This window comes from Hippocampus comes, unplaced genomic scaffold, assembly GCF_001891065.2.
Source record: "Hippocampus comes isolate QL1 unplaced genomic scaffold, H_comes_QL1_v1.1 scaffold125, whole genome shotgun sequence".
NCBI lineage: Eukaryota > Metazoa > Chordata > Actinopteri > Syngnathiformes > Syngnathidae > Hippocampus > Hippocampus comes.
The window spans coordinates 1340173-1362056 of NW_017805453.1; the positions used below are offsets into that span (position 1 = coordinate 1340173).

Here is a 21884-nt window from a genome sequence, read left to right on the forward strand (position 1 = left end):
TATATATATATGTATGTTGATATGTTTCGGAAGCACTGTAAGCATCAGGGTTGTATAATCAGAGTTACTGGTAATATGATGTAATGGCATAAAAGGAAAAAGGGCTAAATTCAATCCCAGTCATCTGGCTACTTCACTGTATTGTCAGTCTTCAATTCCATTGGTCGTTCAGATCATCTGTGGTGACAAGATGCAATACATTGCAATATTGACGTACTGTATGTGGACTTTGACGCTGTAATTTCCATGTATTCCACCCAAGCCCCTCCTCCACAATCAACTTTGGAGGTATTGGATTACTTGGTTCGGCATGGGCAGATTATATCACAGATCATCCTATGAGTTCTCTCTGATGAAGTCCCAGTGGAAAGCTGAAATCAGATCATTCTACTTGTTAATTACCAGTAGCAGCGCAATAAAGCCTCGGCGTCCCACTGCATGCAGCCAAATGAATGCGATGTGGCCGGTTCATTGGGTGTGGCCTTGTTAAAGCAGCCGAGCGGCGCGCTAATGCTTTATAAATATCTTCTTCCAAGACGCTAGGCGGCTGGTTGTGGACTCTGTTGTCGGGTAACATTGCAGGCCTATTTAAGTCTCTGCGTCTTTCATTGCTTGCCCGAAAGCTGGCGAGGTAGGTCAATGTGGGAATGATGGACAGCTGGGATAAAGAGGCCGCTGGCAGCCGCCGGTTCGAGCCCGGCTGACCATCGCTACTTCCAAATTTACTAGCATCGGTGTTGAGAGTACAGTAGCAATCTACTATTGGCGCGGGATAGTAACCCAGCCCTGCCACAAATAAAACCGTGAATAATTGCTCCCGCAACTCCCCCTCAAAGAAGTTTAGTATTGTTATTACAGTGATGTCTGCAGTTGTGCTTCTCTTTCTGGTGTGCCCGCTTTGACCACCTGGGTCCAGTATAAAACTGACGGATGTACTGTTGTTCATTGACATGTCTGAACTCCTTTCAGCTCAACAGCATGGCACTAACAAGTTTGTCACTAAGTTTGTCTATGCAGAGGATAAAGAATATTTGACTGAGTACTGTGATATGTCCGCCTCCATGTTTGCGGGACTTTTTGTGTTCTGTTCGTTGCTTAAAGAATTGGAGCACAGCACCGTACATGCTATTTAACATTAGCATTAAGTTAGCTATGTAGTTGTTGTACATACAACAGGTGAAATTGTTTGTTTCATGTTGAGCTTGGCAGTAAACTTAACTTAGTCAGCATAAAGTCTCTTTTTTGAAGAAGAAGAAGAAGACGAATCTGCCTAATTGCTACATTTGGTGAAGTGAGTTTAGTCACCGTGTATGAGCTGGAGCAAAGGCTGTTTCACGTGATATTTGCAAGTCATTTTGTATCTGACAAAAACAATGCAGAGCTCAAGAATAAACTGTTCAATGTGCCCGGATGAATGGGCATGAGGCTAAGATCGTAGTTTTGAGTAGTTGAGTTTGTGGTTGTTGAAAAATAAAAAAATGTTGAAATAACCATTTTATTAATCACAATTCCACTAGCAGTCAAAAGAATTGCGATTATTAGTTTTTTTTGTCCATAATCGCTGGATCCTGCCCCAGATGACTTTGGCCGAGAGGTGGACTACACCCTGGACGAGTCATCAGCCAATCGCAGGGTACAAATAAACAAACAATCATTTACATTCACACCTAAGAAAGTACAATGTCATATTACAGAATTCCACATTTGTTTCAGTGGCACAAGGTGAAGTAAAATGTTTCGGAGACAGTCATATTGTCATGACTAATGACTGCACTACATAATAGATGACATTTAAAAGTAGATTACCCACCACTGACAAGCACGCATTCGATTCTCAAACTTGCACACTCCAGCAAAGTTGGGCTACAATAGCAGTTCTTTGTTTTCCCCCCACATAAACACCTACATCCCCAGCGTGTGCTATTTGCATGTGATCAAAGCATCAGCCCACTTTCCCCATGCTCTTCCTCAAACCCAACACACTCGCTGCTCCCCGCCCACCCCCAGAAGAAACCCTCCCCACCTTCCCCCGCGCCCATTCCCCATTTGTCTGTCTTGTGTTTCATGTTTGCATCAGCTCTGCGGGCATTGCGTTAAATGTGTTTGCTTGTCAAAAGGCGCTAAGAGACACGCCAGGCATCCGGCATCACACACACCCTCGCACATGCCGCCACTGCCACTTCTGCACCATCACGCTTGTAAATAAAGATTGCAGGAAAGGTGAAGGACAAAGCAAGAGGACGGGCCCGTGTACTCTATGGTGGAGTAAATAATGGGATAATAATGAGGCGCTCTTGATGAAGATGGAGGCAGTAATGTCTCAAATGACTTCATGTTCCTGCGCTATAAATAGTTGGTGTAAATAGTTGCATTTGTGTTATACAGAATTAATGCGTTATGACAAGAAATCTACGTATTTCCCATGCTGGGTGCTCTGCCCCAATTAAGCTGATTCATTTAGATTAAACTCTTCCTTCAAATGGGCGCCTCCTTTTTCCCCATCAAGGTGGACGGACGCTGGTGTTCACACCTGGGCATGAAATAGGAAACTGAAAGCCCATTTGAATTCATTTGCTAACAACTCAACAGCGGCAGAGTACCACATGTTGAAAATGTATTAGAGGCGTTAAAATGCTTTTCTGCTGACAAGCTGTCGCTTCATATATATATTTTTAACTTGTTACGATGAGCCAGCTTTAGTTACCCCGCAGCTCGAGTCAATTAAAGGGGAAATAAAAAATGTTTCCTGACAATATTATGTTCTATGTGGCCCCACTTATTTGAACACGCTATTCTGATTAATGTTACGTTTGTGGAATATGAATTAAGCACCAAAACACACCCATTTTTAATTCATATCAGGGGGCGGCCATTTTGTCACTTGCTGCCAACTGAAGATGACATCACAGTTGCTCGGGGCTCATTTAATGAACAATTATTAATCAGTATATAATTTTTAGACTAGGCTGTCTGCATAGAAGATATTATTGTAAAAAATAAGTCTTTGACTTGACCTCCCCTTCAAGGTACTCTTACGCCATGTCACTAATGCACTTTGAGATTGAACCGGACGAATACACACAAACAACAAATAGAAAATGAGAATACTTGAGAATACAAGCAGACACTCACACTGAGACAAACCTAACTCCTGCTTCTGACATCACTCGCTAGGCCACGCCCCCAAAGGCACACATCACACGCACACAAACATACACACATGCTAGAAAGCGTGTGCACTTGAATTTCAGTTTCATTCCACTTTGTAATATTCTACTTTATGTTGTAACACCATTTATACTGTAGAACGTAGGGCTGTAACTAAGGACTCTTAAAGTAATCAATGAAAAGAATACAAGAAAACTAATTTTAATTTTAATCCCTTTTTTTTTTTCAAAACCAGGACATTATTTCATTTTGACAGTGCAGGTATTTGGATTTCGAGCTCAAGTGTCATTGATTTGATTGATAAAGCAATGACACTGAATTAAATGTTTAAACTGTATGTAATGTTTTCAAGGCTTTCCTTTTTCTTTTTCAATACAAGACAGTAAGATTTGTTAAGTACATTCAGTTGTATTTAGCTTGGTTGGGTTCAAACATGTATTTGCTCTAGGTTCAATTTGATGGATGGAAATCGACACAAATGTTCTCACTCATGTACAGTTGTTGATTACATTAGTTGTGCCTTTTTCTATTTATGGAGCGTCTGCTCTGACCCCAAGCTGTTACAGTGAAGATAATGCTATTTATGATGTTGAGTGTGTACGTGCAAGTTTGTTTATATACTTGAGCACGTGTGAGCATCCTTCACGTATTGTGTGTGTGTGTGTGTGTGTGTGTGTGTGTGTGTGTGTGTGTGTGTGTGTGTGTGGGTGGGCGAGCAGAATCAATTTAAAACACAATCAAAAGTTAAGAGGGATTAAAGCCAGTGTGCCCGATAGTTGAAAATAGCTGCAGAGATTATACTAATGTAATCCAATTTAAAGGCGCCTTCCCCAAATATTTATTATTGAGATGCCATCTGTTTTGAAGCCTGGAGGGTCAGTCCAACATGCCGTTTTGACACCGAACGGGCTATTTTGTTGTCCTATATTCCTCCCTCCATCCTTCCTTTCTGTCAAAATCTTCCAGAATAACCGATTCGCTCTGTCGGGGACTTTTTGTTCTCCTCGGCAAATCTGGAGCGAGTTTTCAGTTTGGTGAAAGTGAAATTTTAAGGTCATCTCGATTTCTGGGGCGCTCTGGTGAAAGATTATAACAAGGCGAAAGGAATTGAATGCTTGAATAATGTATTATCCCATTGTTTGTTTCTGCGTGACGCTTCCTTTACGGGGTCGTCCGAAGACTTAATTCGAACTTCTGTGACATACTTTCATGCACAAAGGCTGCCTTAATGAGGCAAAACGCGGCCTCTGGAAAAAAAAAAGGGCCAGAATGTTGATGTTACACCTTCAGATCACATTGGAGTTCTTTTTTTAGCATTCGTAACTGCCATACAAGTGCACAAAGGAGTTAAGCTCTGTTAATACTAAAATATTAAAAGCCTTCAATTGTGTAGCTACCCATTGCTTTGATGTGTGTGACCTGCAAGTGAGTTTTGTCACATAAATTACAAATCTCACTTTGTGGTAGGGCTGAGTGATTAGAGAAAAGAATTATTCACTGAGTTGAAAACTTAGTATTTATTCAAATACCAAAATTCAACTTATATAATATACTTTGAAAGAACAAAACTAGTAAAATTATCAATCCATCCATCTTCGGAACTGCTTATCATTATTATATATTAAAATAATAAATAAATGAATGGCTGTTACTGTTGTACTCACCTTGGCCACTTTAGGGCAGTGTGGTGCCTGCACTATTAATAGTAATGATAATCGTAATAAGAATAATAAGAAGAATAATAATGCACTGTTAGCATCTGCTAGGCAACTTAGCATAGCATCGATTATCCTTATATGTAGTATATAACAATCAGGGACATGCAATCAGCAAACGGTTTCTTAATTGTTGTCCCGGAGGTCAGGGCTCAACAGTTTGTGCAAAACCTTTGTGTGCCCAGAGGAGTCATTCCTCTACATCTGCGATTGTCATGATAACCCCGCCTCCCGCCCCCTGACATAGTTGGTGCCAGAATCTGGCCCAACAAATAATTGGGGCCATCTTAAGCACCAGTTTCAAGCACCAGAGCTAGAGCTGGAGCCAATTTCAGTGGTGGAAAAATAACGAACTGGTGCTAACTTGGGCACTGGCCCAGAACCAGCACTAGCACGAGTGCGGTTGAAAAGGGCCAACGGTAGAGGAAGTTGCAAAAACACACCGTGCTGTTGGGCTGAATAAAATTTTTCTTTGATTCTAATGTCTTTTGTTTGTTTGTTTTTTCGTACATTGTACACTTTGGTTTTGGTATTATTGTTGCCATATTCTGTAGTTGACTTGCAACATTTCACAGTGGACACCAACTCTTGCCTAAAGTCACTTAGGGTAGAATTATGTCTACACATGATACTAATGTTATCATTTCTAGAAAAAAAAAATGGATGGACGGATGGATCTCCCCATATTGCTCTGAGCAGCCAGGACAGACAGTGAAATTTGGTTCCGCTTTCAAATGCTGCATTGAATTCAGTGTGAAGGGACGTACAGTAGCTACCGTGTTGGCTGTGCATGTAAAATAAGGTCAGAGGTCTGGATGCTAAAGAAGAATGTATGGAGATACTTTCTCAGCCGGGGTTTTGACTCTGTGGAGAGGGGCTGACCACCTAGAGGAGGAGGCTTGGAACCAGCAGAGATTACTGTATGAGATAGAGCAGGCCTGCTTAAAGAGGATCACTTTATCTTCACACAGGACTTTAACATGGCTCCCTCAGGGCTTTTGACTGAGCCACGCACTTTTTATCCTCCGCTTGATCTCACACGCTCACACACACACACACTAGTGTGTGTGTGTGTGTGTGTGTGTGTGTGTGTGTGTGTGTGTGTGTGTGTGTGTGTGAGAGAGAGAGAGAGAGAGAGAGAGAGAGAGATATGACACAATGACATACGATTTTATTTGGGGCACTCTTGTTGTTTCACTTAACAGCCATTTATTTGATCCTATCCGGTACTATCATGCCGTTTTAATGACGATGGGAGCTTATCTCCTCATTAGCCCTCGTAATAGTATTATAGGAATGTGCTGCCCCCTTTGGGCAAATCTTGGTTTTACATCAGACTCTAATTAGAGCTCAGGGCAGTGAGGACTTAACACAAAAAGTTACATATTTACTCATGGTAATGCGAACTAACCAACTTAAAAAATATATTGTATTTTGTTTTCAATAAAAACACTTAGCCTAATAATTATCATGTATTTTGATTCGTTAAGATCAAAAATCAATGGTATGCGTTCCATTTGTAATTTAGTTTGTTGTCATATATGCTGTTGTGTTTTGCACAACCCTGTTGCAGAGAGACAGGCATATTTTTTGAACATATTGCTGAATACATTCTTAAATTCAGTAGTTACATCTTATTTGAAAACTAATTTAATTTTAGTATTCACAGTAACTTTCAATAATAATGCTTTGGTTTTGGCACTCGAGTACATGCTAGCTTTGATAGCTGCTGAGCTAACAAATCAAGAACAACCTTAACAATATAAGAAAAAAATGTTATGGTGTTAATAAAGTTAACATAGTTGTGTTGTTTGAGTGACACATTGTCTCAATGCCCAAAAAAGTTCAACAATGCCATTATGTAGATTAGAACATAATGGCATTGTTAGATTTTAAACAGTTTACTGGTAGATTAAAATTGTCTCCATATAGTGGCCAGGAAGAGATTTATCTATGGGAAGGCGTCTTATGCAAGGGGGGGGCTCTGAGTTGTACCCTGTGTGGGTGCTCACTGTGCATTTTCAACAACAAACTGAATTTGAAATATCATAATTATCATGTATTTTGATTCATTATGATCAAAAATCAATGGTATGCGTTCCATTAGCAATTTTAGTTGTTGTCATATATGCTGTTGTGTTTTGCACAACCCTGTTGCAGAGAGACAGCTATATTTTTTGAACATATTGCTGAATACATTCTTAAATACAGTAGTTACATCTTATTTGAAAAGTAATTTAATTTTAGTATTCGCAGTAACTTTCAATGAAAATGCTTTGGTTTTTGGCACTCGAGTACATGCTAGCTTTGATAGCTGCTGAGCTAACAAATCAAGAACAACCTTAACAATATAAAAAAAATGCTATGGTGTTAATAAAGTTAACATAGTTGTGTTGTTTGAGTGACACATTGTCTCAATGCCAAAAAAAGTTCAACAATGCCATTATGTAGATTAGAACATAATGGCATTGTAAGATTTTAAACAGTTTACCGGTAGATTAAAATTGTCTCCATATAGTGACCAGGAAGAGATTTATCTATGGGAAGGCGTCTTATGCAAGGGGGGGTCTTAGTTGTACCCTGTGTGGGTGTTCACTGTGCATTTTCAACAACAAATTGATTTGAAATCAAGTCGTTAAAATAGTTACTAGCAAATATAAATACAATCGTGTTGTTTATGTTAAGAAGGGATTTGTTGAAATTGTCTCCATATAGTGGCCAGGAAGAGATTTATCTATGGGAAGGCGTCTTATGCAAGGGGGGGGCTCTGAGTTGTACCCTGTGTGGGTGCTCACTGTGCATTTTCAACAACAAACTGAATTTGAAATCAAGTCAATAAAATAGTTACTTGCAAATATAAATGCTATCGTGTTGTTTATGTTAAGAAGGGATTTGTTAAAAATAAAAGCTTATTTCAATCTGTTAAAAGTGAAGAAAATGTGAACATTTGGAACATTTCTTCTGAAATGAAAACTACAAATCTTGTAGCAAGACACAAAGTTGACACACACAGTAGTTACATCTTATTTGAAAAGTAATTTAATTTTAGTATTCGCAGTAACTTTCAATGAAAATGCTTTGGTTTTTGGCACTCGAGTACATGCTAGCTTTGATAGCTGCTGAGCTAACAAATCAAGAACAACCTTAACAATATAAAAAAAATGCTATGGTGTTAATAAAGTTAACATAGTTGTGTTGTTTGAGTGACACATTGTCTCAATGCCAAAAAAAGTTCAACAATGCCATTATGTAGATTAGAACATAATGGCATTGTAAGATTTTAAACAGTTTACCGGTAGATTAAAATTGTCTCCATATAGTGACCAGGAAGAGATTTATCTATGGGAAGGCGTCTTATGCAAGGGGGGGTCTTAGTTGTACCCTGTGTGGGTGTTCACTGTGCATTTTCAACAACAAATTGATTTGAAATCAAGTCGTTAAAATAGTTACTAGCAAATATAAATACAATCGTGTTGTTTATGTTAAGAAGGGATTTGTTGAAAATATAAAAATAAAAGCTTATTTCAATCTGTTAAAAGTGAAGAAAATGTGAACATTTGGAACATTTCTTCTGAAATGAAAACTACAAATCTTGTAGCAAGACACAAAGTTGACACACTATTTGCTTTACTGGGCGACAAAAAACAAAACAAAACAATGCACTGGACCGATTAAGGCATTTCAAGTCTTGATTTTGTCACTTTTTTGATCTGACGCAATTGCTTGCAACTGGTGTGCAGCCTTATTTTGTTTTTGTGAAGAAAGAGGACGTTTCAGCTCTTTACTTACTCTTAAGTTTGTTAACCCTCCGCCCTAAACAATGTTTGATTTAAAAAATAGGAATCCACTTATTAGACATTAAGCATAACTTCCCAGTTTACCGGTAGATTAAAATTGTCTCCATATAGTGACCAGGAAGAGATTTATCTATGGGAAGGCGTCTTATGCAAGGGGGGGTCTTAGTTGTACCCTGTGTGGGTGTTCACTGTGCATTTTCAACAACAAATTGATTTGAAATCAAGTCGTTAAAATAGTTACTAGCAAATATAAATACAATCGTGTTGTTTATGTTAAGAAGGGATTTGTTGAAAATAAATGCTTATTTCAATCTGTTAAAAGTGAAGAAAATGTGAACATTTGGAACAACATTTCTTCTGAAATGAAAACTACAAATCTGTGTAGCAAGACAAAGTTGACACACTTTATATGCTTCATTGAGTGACAAAAAAAAAAAAAACAATGGACTGGACCGATTAAGGCATTTTGAGTCTTGATTTTGTCACTTTTTTGATCTGACGCAATTGCTTGCAACTGGTGTGCAGCCTCATTTTGTTTTTGTGAAGAAAGAGGACGTTTCAGCTCTTTACTTTTAAGTTTGTTAACCCTCCGCCCTAAACAATGTTTGATTTAAAAAATAGGAATCCACTTATTAGACATTAAGCATAACTTCCCCCTTTGGGCAAAGTGGAATTCAGGACATTTTTTTGATGGAGGCTTCGTCGAATCATGTGTGAGTGGCGTTTATTGGCAGATTCCTCTTGAGCTTTAATTCTTCTCATCCCAGATGGAGACGGCCATGGATTAAGTGAAGATTTTCCTCCTTTTCATAAACAATTGAATGACACACTAAACCTGCTCAATGAAGCAGACAACAGAGTATTATCCCTCCCCCCTTTATCATCATCATCATCATCTCACCGTCAGTCTTCTGCCCACCTGATCATCCGCTCTGATTGGTGCCCTGGCTGCACATTGTTGATTAATCAAGATGAAATATTGCATCACACCAGGCCACACAGATTCCAGACACCCTCGTTCCAAAAACCTTTCAGAGACCTTTTTTTTTTTTAAACATTAATTTTGTTGTTGTTACATAATGTTACAGTAGATCTAAGGTGGTTTATTGGTGAGCGCTAGCTTGTGCTGGAGATGAAATTGGAGCGCTAACTGGATTTGTGGAAACTGAGGGGGCAGGTTAAAGAAATAAACACATGTAACAGAAGGTTAAAAAAAATCCTCTGAATACCGAAGTTCCGCCACATTAGGAATGCAAGTATGGAAATGGCCTGGAGGGATGATGGCAGTGAAAGATATGTATCTAGCTAGCTAGCTACAGTATATAGTAGCCATTTATTGTATTGGTGCTGTCATGGATAATGTCCCAAATGATCTGCAATTTCTTAATTCATTGGTCATATAATATGACCTTTATTATCATATTCATTTTACTTTTATAGCAAAATTCGCAATGTTGCAAATTGCCCAAATGAATACACTTTAAACCTTTGATTTTTAACAACTATTTTAATTTTATATTACTTTTATGGGATGATCTTTAGGTAAAACTTCGTTACCCCTCCTCACCCCATCCTCTGTTGTTATGACAATGAAATAGGATGCGCACTATGGTATGAAATGTCATGATTTCATGTCAAGCAAAGTAATTAGCTCCCGTATTTTGTTGTTGTTACATAATGTTACAGTAGATCTAAGGTGGTTTATTGGTGAGCGCTAGCTTGTGCTGGAGATGAAATTGGAGCGCTAACTGGATTTGTGGAAACTGAGGGGGCAGGTTAAAGAAATAAACACATGTAACAGAAGGTTAAAAAAAATCCTCTGAATACCGAAGTTCCGCCACATTAGGAATGCAAGTATGGAAATGGCCTGGAGGGATGATGGCAGTGAAAGATATGTATCTAGCTAGCTAGCTACAGTATATAGTAGCCATTTATTGTATTGGTGCTGTCATGGATAATGTCCCAAATGATCTGCAATTTCTTAATTCATTGGTCATATAATATGACCTTTATTATCATATTCATTTTACTTTTATAGCAAAATTCGCAATGTTGCAAATTGCCCAAATGAATACACTTTAAACCTTTGATTTTTAACAACTATTTTAATTTTATATTACTTTTATGGGATGATCTTTAGGTAAAACTTCGTTACCCCTCCTCACCCCATCCTCTGTTGTTATGACAATGAAATAGGATGCGCACTATGGTATGAAATGTCATGATTTCATGTCAAGCAAAGTAATTAGCTCCCGTTAATTTTTGGTGAGTATGATCATTTGTGTGCGCACGCGTGCATGTTACATTCTATCCATGTCCGATTGAGCTGTTTTCCCTCACGTGAGGTGAGAGGATTGAGCTCGGGATTGTTCGGGGATTAGTCAACAGGATTTGGCAGATTGAGAAATTAAGGAATCGGAGCGCCACTGAGACGGAGGTCATTTTGCCCTAGGGAGTCGCAAGAAAAAAACAAAAAAAACAGAGTCACTGCAAGTAAACTTTTTCAGGTCAAAAAAACAACTTGTCCAAATATTCGCATTCCCACTCAGCCCAACCCAGCCAGCTCCAATCTCCTAATTCCTCTGCTCTGCACATGCACGCCAGAATGAGAAAGACGTTCCCGGTTGAACAGATGTGGATGTTCCAGCTGTCCGTCCGACTGTGGATCACAGGGCTGTCCCGCTCTTGATTGACCATTTTCTCTTGAGTGCTAACCTCGTCAAAGCATTCCCGAGGATTTTATTTCGTTGGGTTTTTTTTTTTTTTTTTTGGGGTTTTTTTTTTCCCTCTCGGTTGCCTTTCCTCACCCATAACATCCAAACTGGAGACGCACTCCGACTCCGATTGCTGGGATCAGCTGATCCAGCTCCAGCTGTCTGGTTCTGGTGACTGGGCACCCTGTGAGTCTCTGTCTGTTTGTCTGTCCAGATTTTAATAGAAAATGAAGTGGCGGGACAGTAAAGGTTTAGTTGATGTCTTTTGAACTGCAAATTTCATTTGTATTCGAATTAAAATATTATCAGTCATGCGTTATGGCCTTTTTGATGACAGACAAAATTTCAACCATCCATTTATTGGCCGATTCATTAAAAAAAATAAAAAATTAGAAAAAAATGTGAATTAGGCATAACATTTGACCATTTTACAATATTCTGTCCTTTACTATTTAATTTCACAACAGAGACAAATCTGAAAAATTCATTGGTGGCATCTTCGGATTGTATGTTGTAATGGGTAAACACATAAAACATCTATCGAGCTATCAATTTTCTGATCCGCGTAGCTTCAGGAGGGTCGCGGGCGTGTTGGAACTTAACCCAGCTGACTTCGGGCAGTAGGCGGGGTACACTCTGAACTGGTGACCAACCAGTCGCAGTGCACACATCGACAAACAACCGTTCAAGTTCAAGTCAACTTTATTGTCCAACGTGCTCTATGTGCAACATACAGCACAGATGAAATTTCTTTCCTCTCAACCACAGGAGAGAGAGGAGCTGCTGTGGGTGCCCGCACCGCCATCAACAGAACAGTTAACATAAAATGACAAAAGAATACAATACAAACACATAAGACACAGTCAATGGTGCAATCTTAACCACTTTTTCTGCATACATTTTGTTGTTTGAAACAGTTATAGATGAAAGAGGAGAGAATCTTTGTTACTGATTATTGCTTTATTGTTGTATATATGATAGTTGCTCCGTGCACTTTGTATACAGCGATGGCTGTTCTAAAGTGCTCTATAAATACAGCTGATTTGAGTTTAGAATTGAACATAAAATGACAAAAGAATACAATACAACACATAAGACACAGTCAGTGGTGCAATCTTAATCACATTTTCTGCATACACTTTGTTGTTTGAAACAGTTATAGATGAAAGAGGAGAGAATCTTTGTTACTGATTATTGCTTTATTGTTGTATATACTGTATATGATAGTTGCTCCATGTACAGCGCTTTGTATACAGCGATGGCTGTTCTAAAGTGCTCTATAAATACAGTTGATTTGAGTTTAGAATCAAAGTGTCTTTTCACCAGTGGATTCGTGACCACAATCACACCTAGTAACAATTTAGACTGTTCCATCAACCTGCCATGCGTGTTTTTGGAATGTGGGAGGAAACCGGAGTACCCGGAGAGCACCCACGATAATGGAAGGATGGCTTATTGAAGTACAGCTGTGCAGATAATATTCCAGTGTTTTACAAGGATATAAAATATAATTTGTACAAACAAAACCTGTATGATTTTTTTTTTTTTTTATCACTTGGGCTGAATATGATGCTTTATTTAAATGGAATGAAATGGAATCAAATTCAACATCATTGCACATGCATGAGGACAGAGCAACGAAATTCAATTAAATCCTAATGAACCAGAGGAAATATCCTAAAATGAATGCCTTAATCCACTGGTGTCAAAGTCAAAGCCTGGGAGCCAGGTCTGGCCCACCACATCTTTTTGTATGGCCCGCGAAAGCAATTCAAGCATGTCAACTTCCATGATGCTTGCTGAAGTCTGAACCAAAACTTCAAACCGTCATACGTAATCCAAAATTGCAATCTTGGAACAAGCCATTATTCTTGACTTCTGATTTTAAAATTAGTTATCCATCAGTTTGTTGTTCGCTGTGTATGTAATATGTGGAGGTCCTTAAACATTTATATGGTTTCACAAAATTCAGTCACAACAGCCCTTCAAGGGAAACCGTAACTACAATTTGGCCCGTGACAAAAATGAATTTGACACCCCTGCCTTAATCAAAGGTCAGCATTATTATTAAGTTAATATTTTGTATCCGACAACAGTTGAAGCCGTGTACCTAATTTTGTGCTCAGTTAAGCATCCAAGCAGGCCAAGCCCTATTTGTGTTAATACAGACAATCCACATTTGTGTCATGGTTGCAGGTGACAGCAAAAAAGTGGAAATCCCACGAGAGGAGATGGAGGTGGTCAAGGGCCAGATGGTGGTGCTGCAAGCCTGGTACAGCCCCAGCTCGGACATTTCCAAAAACACGGTCATTTGGCACTTCATCGGGAACGAGTCCAAGCAGGTGAGACGAAAGCTGAAAAAAAACACACACACACAAAAATGTGTCTGTCATTTGTCAAAGATAGTACTTCTGAAATTGACCATGCACTGAACTCCACTTGGATTAATGATCATCTTGAGTGCAATATAACTACAGTATATATGGCACCACTGTTAAGGCATTTCAAATGTAATTTGTTTCAGAATCTATATCAGCAAGCACTTTTTTTTCTTTTTTTTTTACATTCAATGCTTGTCTCTAAAGCCAAGCGGGAGGACGCCTCACACATAATGTCCCGAAAGGCCATTTTAGGGTATGTCAGGTCATAAAGTTGCTCTTCTGAGATGAAGATTATTGCAACATGTCACGTCCAACTCATTCGGAGTGCAAGTGAACCTAATGACATATACATCTGCTCTGTAAATGTTAGCAAATACAGTGTGTGTGTATGTGTGTGTGTGTGTATGTGTGTGTGTTTGCGTGCGTGAGTGAGTCTTGGCATGATTAATATAATCTAAACAGTTTCAGTGTCTGATGCACGGCGGCTTATCTCGCAGGGAAAATCAGAAAAGTCGCCGCTTGCCATCTGCACACATCGGGATTATCTTTATGATGGACGTCCATTTCTGCTTATATGATTAATCTGCACAAGCAAATACGTATGCCGCGCAACCAATGCAATTAAAATGTATGATATGCAAAATTCACCTCTGTCATTTGACTAATTACCAGAAGTGCTCAGTAATGCGCTGCGTTTATTCCGTTATATTTACTTCAGTGACTTTTTGGCTATGTTCTGCAGACTTGTTTCATGGAACATCATTTTTATTGAAGAGAAATGCTCGTTTCTCAGTCATATTTATTCCACTCGTTCCATTGTGAATCTTTTAAGATCACTTGTGCGGTTTGTTTTGCGTCCAGTCCAACGAAACAACTTGTGACGTTTGACTCCACTTTACCAATCAAACAGAGCCTAGGCACTCGCAGGACCGCACACAAAGTCTCGACGGCCCCACACATAAGTAAAGTTTTCAAAAGTGACTTCTCTGGACTAACATTTAATCGGTGTTTCATAGACTATGAAAAAATATGTATGTAATCAGGAACTTTGTCATCTGTGTGTGCTTAAAAATCTCAACTTTTCAGCCAACGGGAACTCTAATTCGAAGTAGCGTTGCTTCTCAAGGGGATAACAAGTTAATTTAAGACCATTTTCTGGTGGTTGAATTTGTTGACCTATGTCATTTTATAAATATTTACTTTTTTCTTAGGGATTGATGTAGAGCAATATCCAAATTTGCACGTTCCTATTTTAGGTGTGTCCTTTTGACTTTCATGCTCTGATTTGAAAAATTACCAGATGTTACTCAACAATTTTTATTTATTCATTTATTTATTGAACCAAAAACTTAATTTGACCCAGCATGTCGGATCAAGATTTTGATCCAAGAATGACCCATACCGATTTCAAAAAATGGGTTACCAGGTTATAGCACTATAGCTGTTTGCGTTGACAACAATTTTGACGAAGAAGAAGCAACTTTTCCCTTTCAGGGTCACCACACCAAGTCACTCCCATGCTATGTTTGTCAAAGTTTTTAACAGCTCTCCTGATGCAGCCCCTACGATCAACTTGATCTCTTCAGTCTGCACAAACCAAATCTTCAATCCAATCTGCTTAGTCAAAATAAAATACTTTTCCCCAACCTTGGGTAAAAGTAACCCAATCTGCTCAAAATCCACAGCTACCCAGAGAATGGGTTCTGAAAAAAACTTATTTTATTTTACGTGTGTACTCTTTACTTTTTACGCAAGTCATATTCTTTGAAAATAACAGTACTCTTACTTGATGAAAATTTTTGTCTTCTCCGCCCACCGCTGCGAATTACCAAATGTCCGTTAAGGTGATCAACTTCAGCTCGGGGGAGGTGGGTCATGGCCAGAATGACTTCAGCAAGCGGGCGGGCTTCAGCGCTGCCATGCCTTCCGCCAACCTCTCCATCTTCATCAACAACACGCAGGAGTCAGACTCGGGGCCCTACGTGTGCGACGTCATCATACCTGGAGGCACTGGCATTTCTGGACAGATGCGCCTTAATGTCAAAGGTAACGCACCCCCAGCATCACCACATAAAGGTTATGTTGGATCAGAAATGCCACACAAAGTAAGCACACCACTACTTCCACGAAGAGAAGATAAAGACCTCCCTCAAAGAGATGCCGACATTTTCCCAATACTAACAAAAATGTGTTGTTACATTTTATCATGTAAATTATTCGATCATCTGCCGTGTTGGGGCTTGGAGCACAGCCTTGATCGGGTCGGGGAGCCTTATTATGAAGGCTTTTGAATCTAGTCAGCTGTTTTTAAGACACGTCACAAGGAAGTATTGACAGCTCTGACGAAGGCTGAAATGACAGCCAAAACTGACAGCAAGGTAATATTTTTTTTTCTCTTTTGCGGAAAATGTTTGTCTTTCAAACAGTAAATATTCTCAGATTTCTATGGTCCTCGGTGAAAGCTGATTTTATTTTATTTTTTTAAGTTTAATCAAAATAACACATTTCCAAATACCTGCTTTTACTTTGGAAAACAATAACCAACATTTTTGCCCATTTTGTGACATCTTATAGACCAAACCAAGAAGTTCTAATCATTTTGTTTTTGCATTTTCTGCACTTTCAAATTGAAATAATTTCCTGGTTTTGAACAAAGGGATGGAATTATTTTTTTTATCCGATGTATTGATTAATCAATGAGATTAATGGATTATTAAAGTAATTAGTACCTGCAGCCCTAATGTAGTTTAATTAAATTTTAAAAATACAAACCTCTAGACACTTATAACCATATCCAAACATCATAATGAGACCTCACGATTCCATAATTATCATGATATTGCGGGGAAGTTGTGGATATAAAAAAAGCTCACGATACTGTATAAAACCTTTATAAAATATTAAATTGTTAAAAATAAAAAACCCAGTGAAAAAAATGCACACAATCTTGTTTTCGTACATAACAGCAGTGACAAAGAAATACAATTGGCTAGTCATTTTATTGTCAGTTGCTCTTATTGACTCAGCGGCACAAAGTATCATGGTCTCTGAAGTTCGCTGATAATACTAATAACTTATGAATCAAGTCAATTTATGGAGGTACTCATTAGTGTTAGGTTTCTCTTCACCTGGCCATTCGTGTACATTGGCAGCGTAAGTGGCCAAAACATGCCCAATACAAAATAAATAGCACGAATAAATTAACCACCAGAGGGCGCTGGAGTTGCAAAAATGAGAACTAACCTGGCTGATTTAACAAATGCGGTGCTTTTGATATCGGGACATGACAATAATATCGTGGCAGTTTTACCAATATTGCCTTTATCATTACGTCCTCAGTCGACACCTTCTCTCTCTGTAGTTTAGTAAACAAAGAATAATTAATACCCACAATACTGCATTTGAGGATATGCACGTGCGTGCGTGCGTGCGTGCGTGCGTGCGTGCGTGCGTGCGTGTGTGTGTGTGTGTGTGTGTGTGTGTGTGTATTTATTTTTGGTTAATGCAAATGGACACAATGTGAACTGCAAAGTAACACAGAACCGTTCTTGAAAGCACAAGTGGGATTTATATGGAAAAAAAGTTTGAATTACACATCTGAGGCATGTGTTGTATGCTGCAGTAGCTTACATGCCGACATCTTGTCTTTCAAGTCCCGCCATCCCCTCCAGTGTGCACCATGACGGGCGAGCCCGTCGTCAATGGCAACGTGACTCTGAGCTGCAAGTCCGCTCACGGGAAGCCCGTCCCTCAGTACAAGTGGACCAAGACCGCCCCCATGCAGGAGGTATTCTTCTCACCAATGCAGAGTGAGTACTTGTCAAATATCAACAAAGAAGCAAATCGTCAATGGACGGATAAAAGTATTGGGACACCTGCTATAACCGCTTCAAAAGACTTTTCCGCATTTCACTCACTTTTGGATTCAGTCAGTAGTCTATTTAGTTTAGCGGCTCACAAATGCTTAAATACATGTAGCTGTACAGGTACCACCATCATGACAAAGTTGTGTTCATCAAAAATGAGGCAGAAGTTTTAATTCCCAAAAGTCCATTCAAAAGGCTCCTCCCCGAAAGCCACTTAAATATATGTGCCACCTTTCAAAACACTTAAAAATAATTCATGGGGGTCATTAAAATGGGCGGCACATTGGTCGACTGATTAAAATGTCCGCCTCACAGTGCAGAGGTCGTGGGTTCGAATCTAGCCCTGGTCTTCCTCTATGTCGTTCTCCGTGTGCTTGTGTGGGTGTTCCCTTGGTACTCCAGTGTCCTCCCACATTCCAGAAACATGCAAGTTAGGTGAATTGATCACTCTAAATTGTCTCGAGGTGTACTTGTGAGTGTGTGTGGCTCTTTATCAATGTGTGCCCTGCGATTGGCTGGCGACCGGTTCAAAGCGTACCCCGCCAACTGCCGAAGATAGGCTCTCGCAGGCCCGCGCCCCTTGTGAGGTTAATTGGCTCAGATAAAAGATGTATGGATGGATGGGTCATTAAAACGTGCGCTTAAAATGGACCAATCTGACCATTATTCATCGTCTCCGCCACACTGCTCAGTCTGCAAATAAACTAGTCACATGATTAGAAAACGCAGCGCAGCGATTGGCCGGACAATAGTTCGGCGAAGATACAGAGAGCAGAAGATCACCGTGGAAGACTGTCAAGCTTTTATAGTCTGTGTCCTTACTTGGTGATTATCCAGAGTGACTATCAGTCTGACTTAAGAGGTGGCTTGTAAATAATATAAACATACAGACTGATGATGATCGCGAATTTAAGAATGAATTCAGATCTCCTGTTGTTGTGTCATCGAGCTAGGATGCAAACAACAAAGAGATTCACGTCATAAATTCCAGGTTTTTTTTTTCCAGAAAAGGCCGAAATGAAATGTTTATGTACACTTCAAAATGTCACTGAATAAAAGCGGGTTTGACGTTAAATTTGAAGTCAAGCTTATATAACATTCAGTGTGTACGAAAGCCACACACTCTCTGAGAGGATTAAACAAATGGACATGGTAATTAGAAAGCTTTAGGCGTGTTTGTTGGCTGATGTCACCGGCTTTCTTTTTATTTACAAATTTGGCTCCTGGGTATTGACTAAAACTTGCAATAACAAAAATATGCCACTAAAAATATTCACCCTAAAATTAAAGAGGTGGTGTTGACTGTATTTTTTTTTTGTTTGTTTGTTTTACACTTGCACACACACTATGCATTGAGCACTGTCGTGATACAAGTGGAATTGTACTTAACACATTTTTTCCCCCAAATTGTAGAGTGACTGAGAATTATTCTTATATTGCATTTCTCTAACTGAATGTTGTCATCCACATGATGTTACATTAATTAATTCGGGCTGGACCGATTAATCAGCCGGACAGTTTAATCAGATGAAATTATCTTTTTTTTTTTTTTCCACAAACACATTAACTAATCACAACATAAGACAAAGATAATGACATTCAAAACCCTTCCCTCCCAACAAGTTAAGCAAATACTATAAACTTATTGTAAAAAAAAAAATCACATTTTCTGTCTGTAATTCATATTCAGTATTTATTGTTGGAAGCCTTAAGAGACCAAAAAAAACCCCAAAACGTTTTATTCATTATATATTGTATTTTTTAATTGATCGATCGATTCATCAGTCATTAAATATTTATTCAGATGAGTAGCTGAATTGTCAGGCTCAAAAAATCCATATTGCGTGCACATAATCAGTTTATTATGTGATGCTTTTTATGTTTCAAATTTTTCATATTAGCATTAAGTCTCCTGTTCCTATCAATTTTTTTTTAATCAGCTTTGAGTCAAACCAGTTTCTCATGATTGTATTTTTTTATAACGTGTTGAAGTGGCTAACATAAACATATAAACTCCAAATACCATTCTTCTAAATGTAAAATATTCTCAATTTTTAAAATTGGTGCAAAACTGGTTCAAAAACAGAATGTGGTGACACCATTTTTGTCCGTGTGTCTTTTAGTGGCGATGACATCATTCATAGGTCAACGCAAAGGCAAGCATGATGTGCAATGCTGTTGCCGTGCTGGCCCAAATGTCATGCACCTCGCTGCTGACCCCAACACAACATAGTTGACTCAGCATCCTTACGTCATCATCATCATCAACATTATCATCATCATCATGTCCCAGACCAAACCTTTTGGGCTGCGTTTGGTACATAACAGCTCCAAAAAAACAAAAAAACAAAAACGTATTAACAGTACAGGCAAGGATTTAAGTAACGTTACTCAGAGTGAACCACCTCAACACTTAAACTTAGACCGCCGCACAATGTGACGCGGTTGAAAGTGACTAAACTGGACAATCGGCAAAAACAATTTAAAAATACAGTCAGCGACCCCTCACCGTACACTCTGCGATTGACCAAACAATTCGCTTCAAGAGAAAAATTGCGCCTCCTGTTTTATCGGGAAGTAGGGCTGTGCACAAATGGGTGGTAACTCAAATTGAGTAGCGAATTGGCCATTAACGAACGGCGAATCAGAATTTTCCCATTCAAGTCAGAACATGTCGTAGCATCGCTGTACTTTTGCATATTGTCATCAAAGGGGATTGTTTGTTTGGATAGCCCTTATGTCTCCGTGTGTGTGACTTATCTAAATGGGTAGGACACATGCGTCGAATACTACACATGGTTAATTGAAGCGGATGCCCGTATGTAGTTTTGGCAAGATTTGGCTTGCTAACGCCTTGCTGTTGGCCAGCTAACGCCGTTCTAGCAACAGACAAAAGTGAGTTTGTAAACTTGGATGGCGTATCTGAGAGACGAACTAGCTTAGTGCTAGCTTGGTTGGGGCTATGCTAGCAATGTAGTCATTGGCAAGGGTACTCAGTTATTGTATTTAAATGTATAGTGTGTGAAATTGTATTTGTTGTGTGTTTAGTTTTTCTGTGAACACCAACTGGGGTGTCATTAAACTCTCAGGGAAGACAGAAGAACATTTATTGTTTTTCTTCAATGAATAAAGTATGTCTCTTTTAAGGTTTTCTAATCGCAACTTTTTGGCATTGGGAACAGATTATTTTGATTTCCAGTGCGGTTTATTTTTTCCTAAATCCAAACAAGTAGGAGGTGGGGCACTGTTCCAGAGTTGTCAGTTGCACTACTAGCGCTGAAAGCGGAAATATGAAAAAAAACAAACAAATATATTTAAATCTGTTGTGGGGTGCCCTTTGCGGCCATCTGCTTCTGAACAAAGAGGACTTAGCATCGATTGATGTGCATCAGTCATCTCTTTATGAAAGTCTCTTTATAAAGTCTTTAGATTTTGCAAATGAAAGCTACTCCCTCTGATTGACATTGTTGTTTATTTTGGTTGGCAACTTGCTAACACTTGAGTGCAAATGTCATCCTTTTAGCGGCACTTTAATGTATGCTCTCGCTCTCCTTTCATACTGGAACTTGACTGCTTATTTTTTTCTTTTAGCCATCTCTCTTTCTTTCTTTCTCTCTCTCTTTTCTCTATCCCCTCTTTTCCTGTTTTGTGCCTAATCTAACATGCCCCATGTCATTACTTGATCAGCTGCTCGAAGAGATTTGGGCCTGAGAGGTTCCCTTCCCCTCCTCCTCCCCTCCACCTCATGTGCATCACACAGTGCCATTTTTGTTCATTTTTGTCTTGTTCTCTCTCTGCCTTTTTTCTTTCCATGATAACATGTAACACACACACACACACACACACACACACACACACACAAAAGAATGGAGGCCATGCCCTCAGCCCATACTGGTCCTGGGGTTTATGGGTAAGGGTTTCACCTCATTCCTCCTTTCATCCCGAATCTGATATTTTTATTTTAAGTTTTAAAGGAGAAAAACAAGAGTCAGATGATTATATTGGTATTATTTAATCAGTAATTACGGTAGATGTTTAACATGGCTGATTTGCCACCATTATCGAAGATTTTCTCCTTTAAATCTTTACCTTTATACTCGAATATGTCTTGTGTTAGGTTGTCATAGGCATGGAATCACTGCTCTGTATTAAATATAAAATCTTGTGTTAGCTTGTGACCCTGTACACTAGACAGTTGATATCCTACTATGCTGGATTGGTGATTGGCTGCCAAAGTGTTGGA

At 39.0% G+C, this 21884-nt stretch overlaps 1 protein-coding gene across 2 annotated transcripts in view; it reads left to right on the plus strand.

The window, feature by feature from the left end:
• The window catches only part of esamb (endothelial cell adhesion molecule b), a 94851-nt gene that overhangs the window by 68911 nt on the left and 4056 nt on the right, over nt 1-21884 (plus strand). For both annotated transcript variants that reach the window (XM_019874264.1, XM_019874263.1), the window contains exons 2-4: nt 13591-13736; nt 15620-15821; nt 17429-17584. In XM_019874264.1, coding sequence (XP_019729823.1) covers nt 13626-13736; nt 15620-15821; nt 17429-17584 — 469 coding nt within the window. In that variant the 5' untranslated portion in view covers nt 13591-13625. The remainder of the gene's footprint in view (nt 1-13590; nt 13737-15619; nt 15822-17428; nt 17585-21884) is intronic.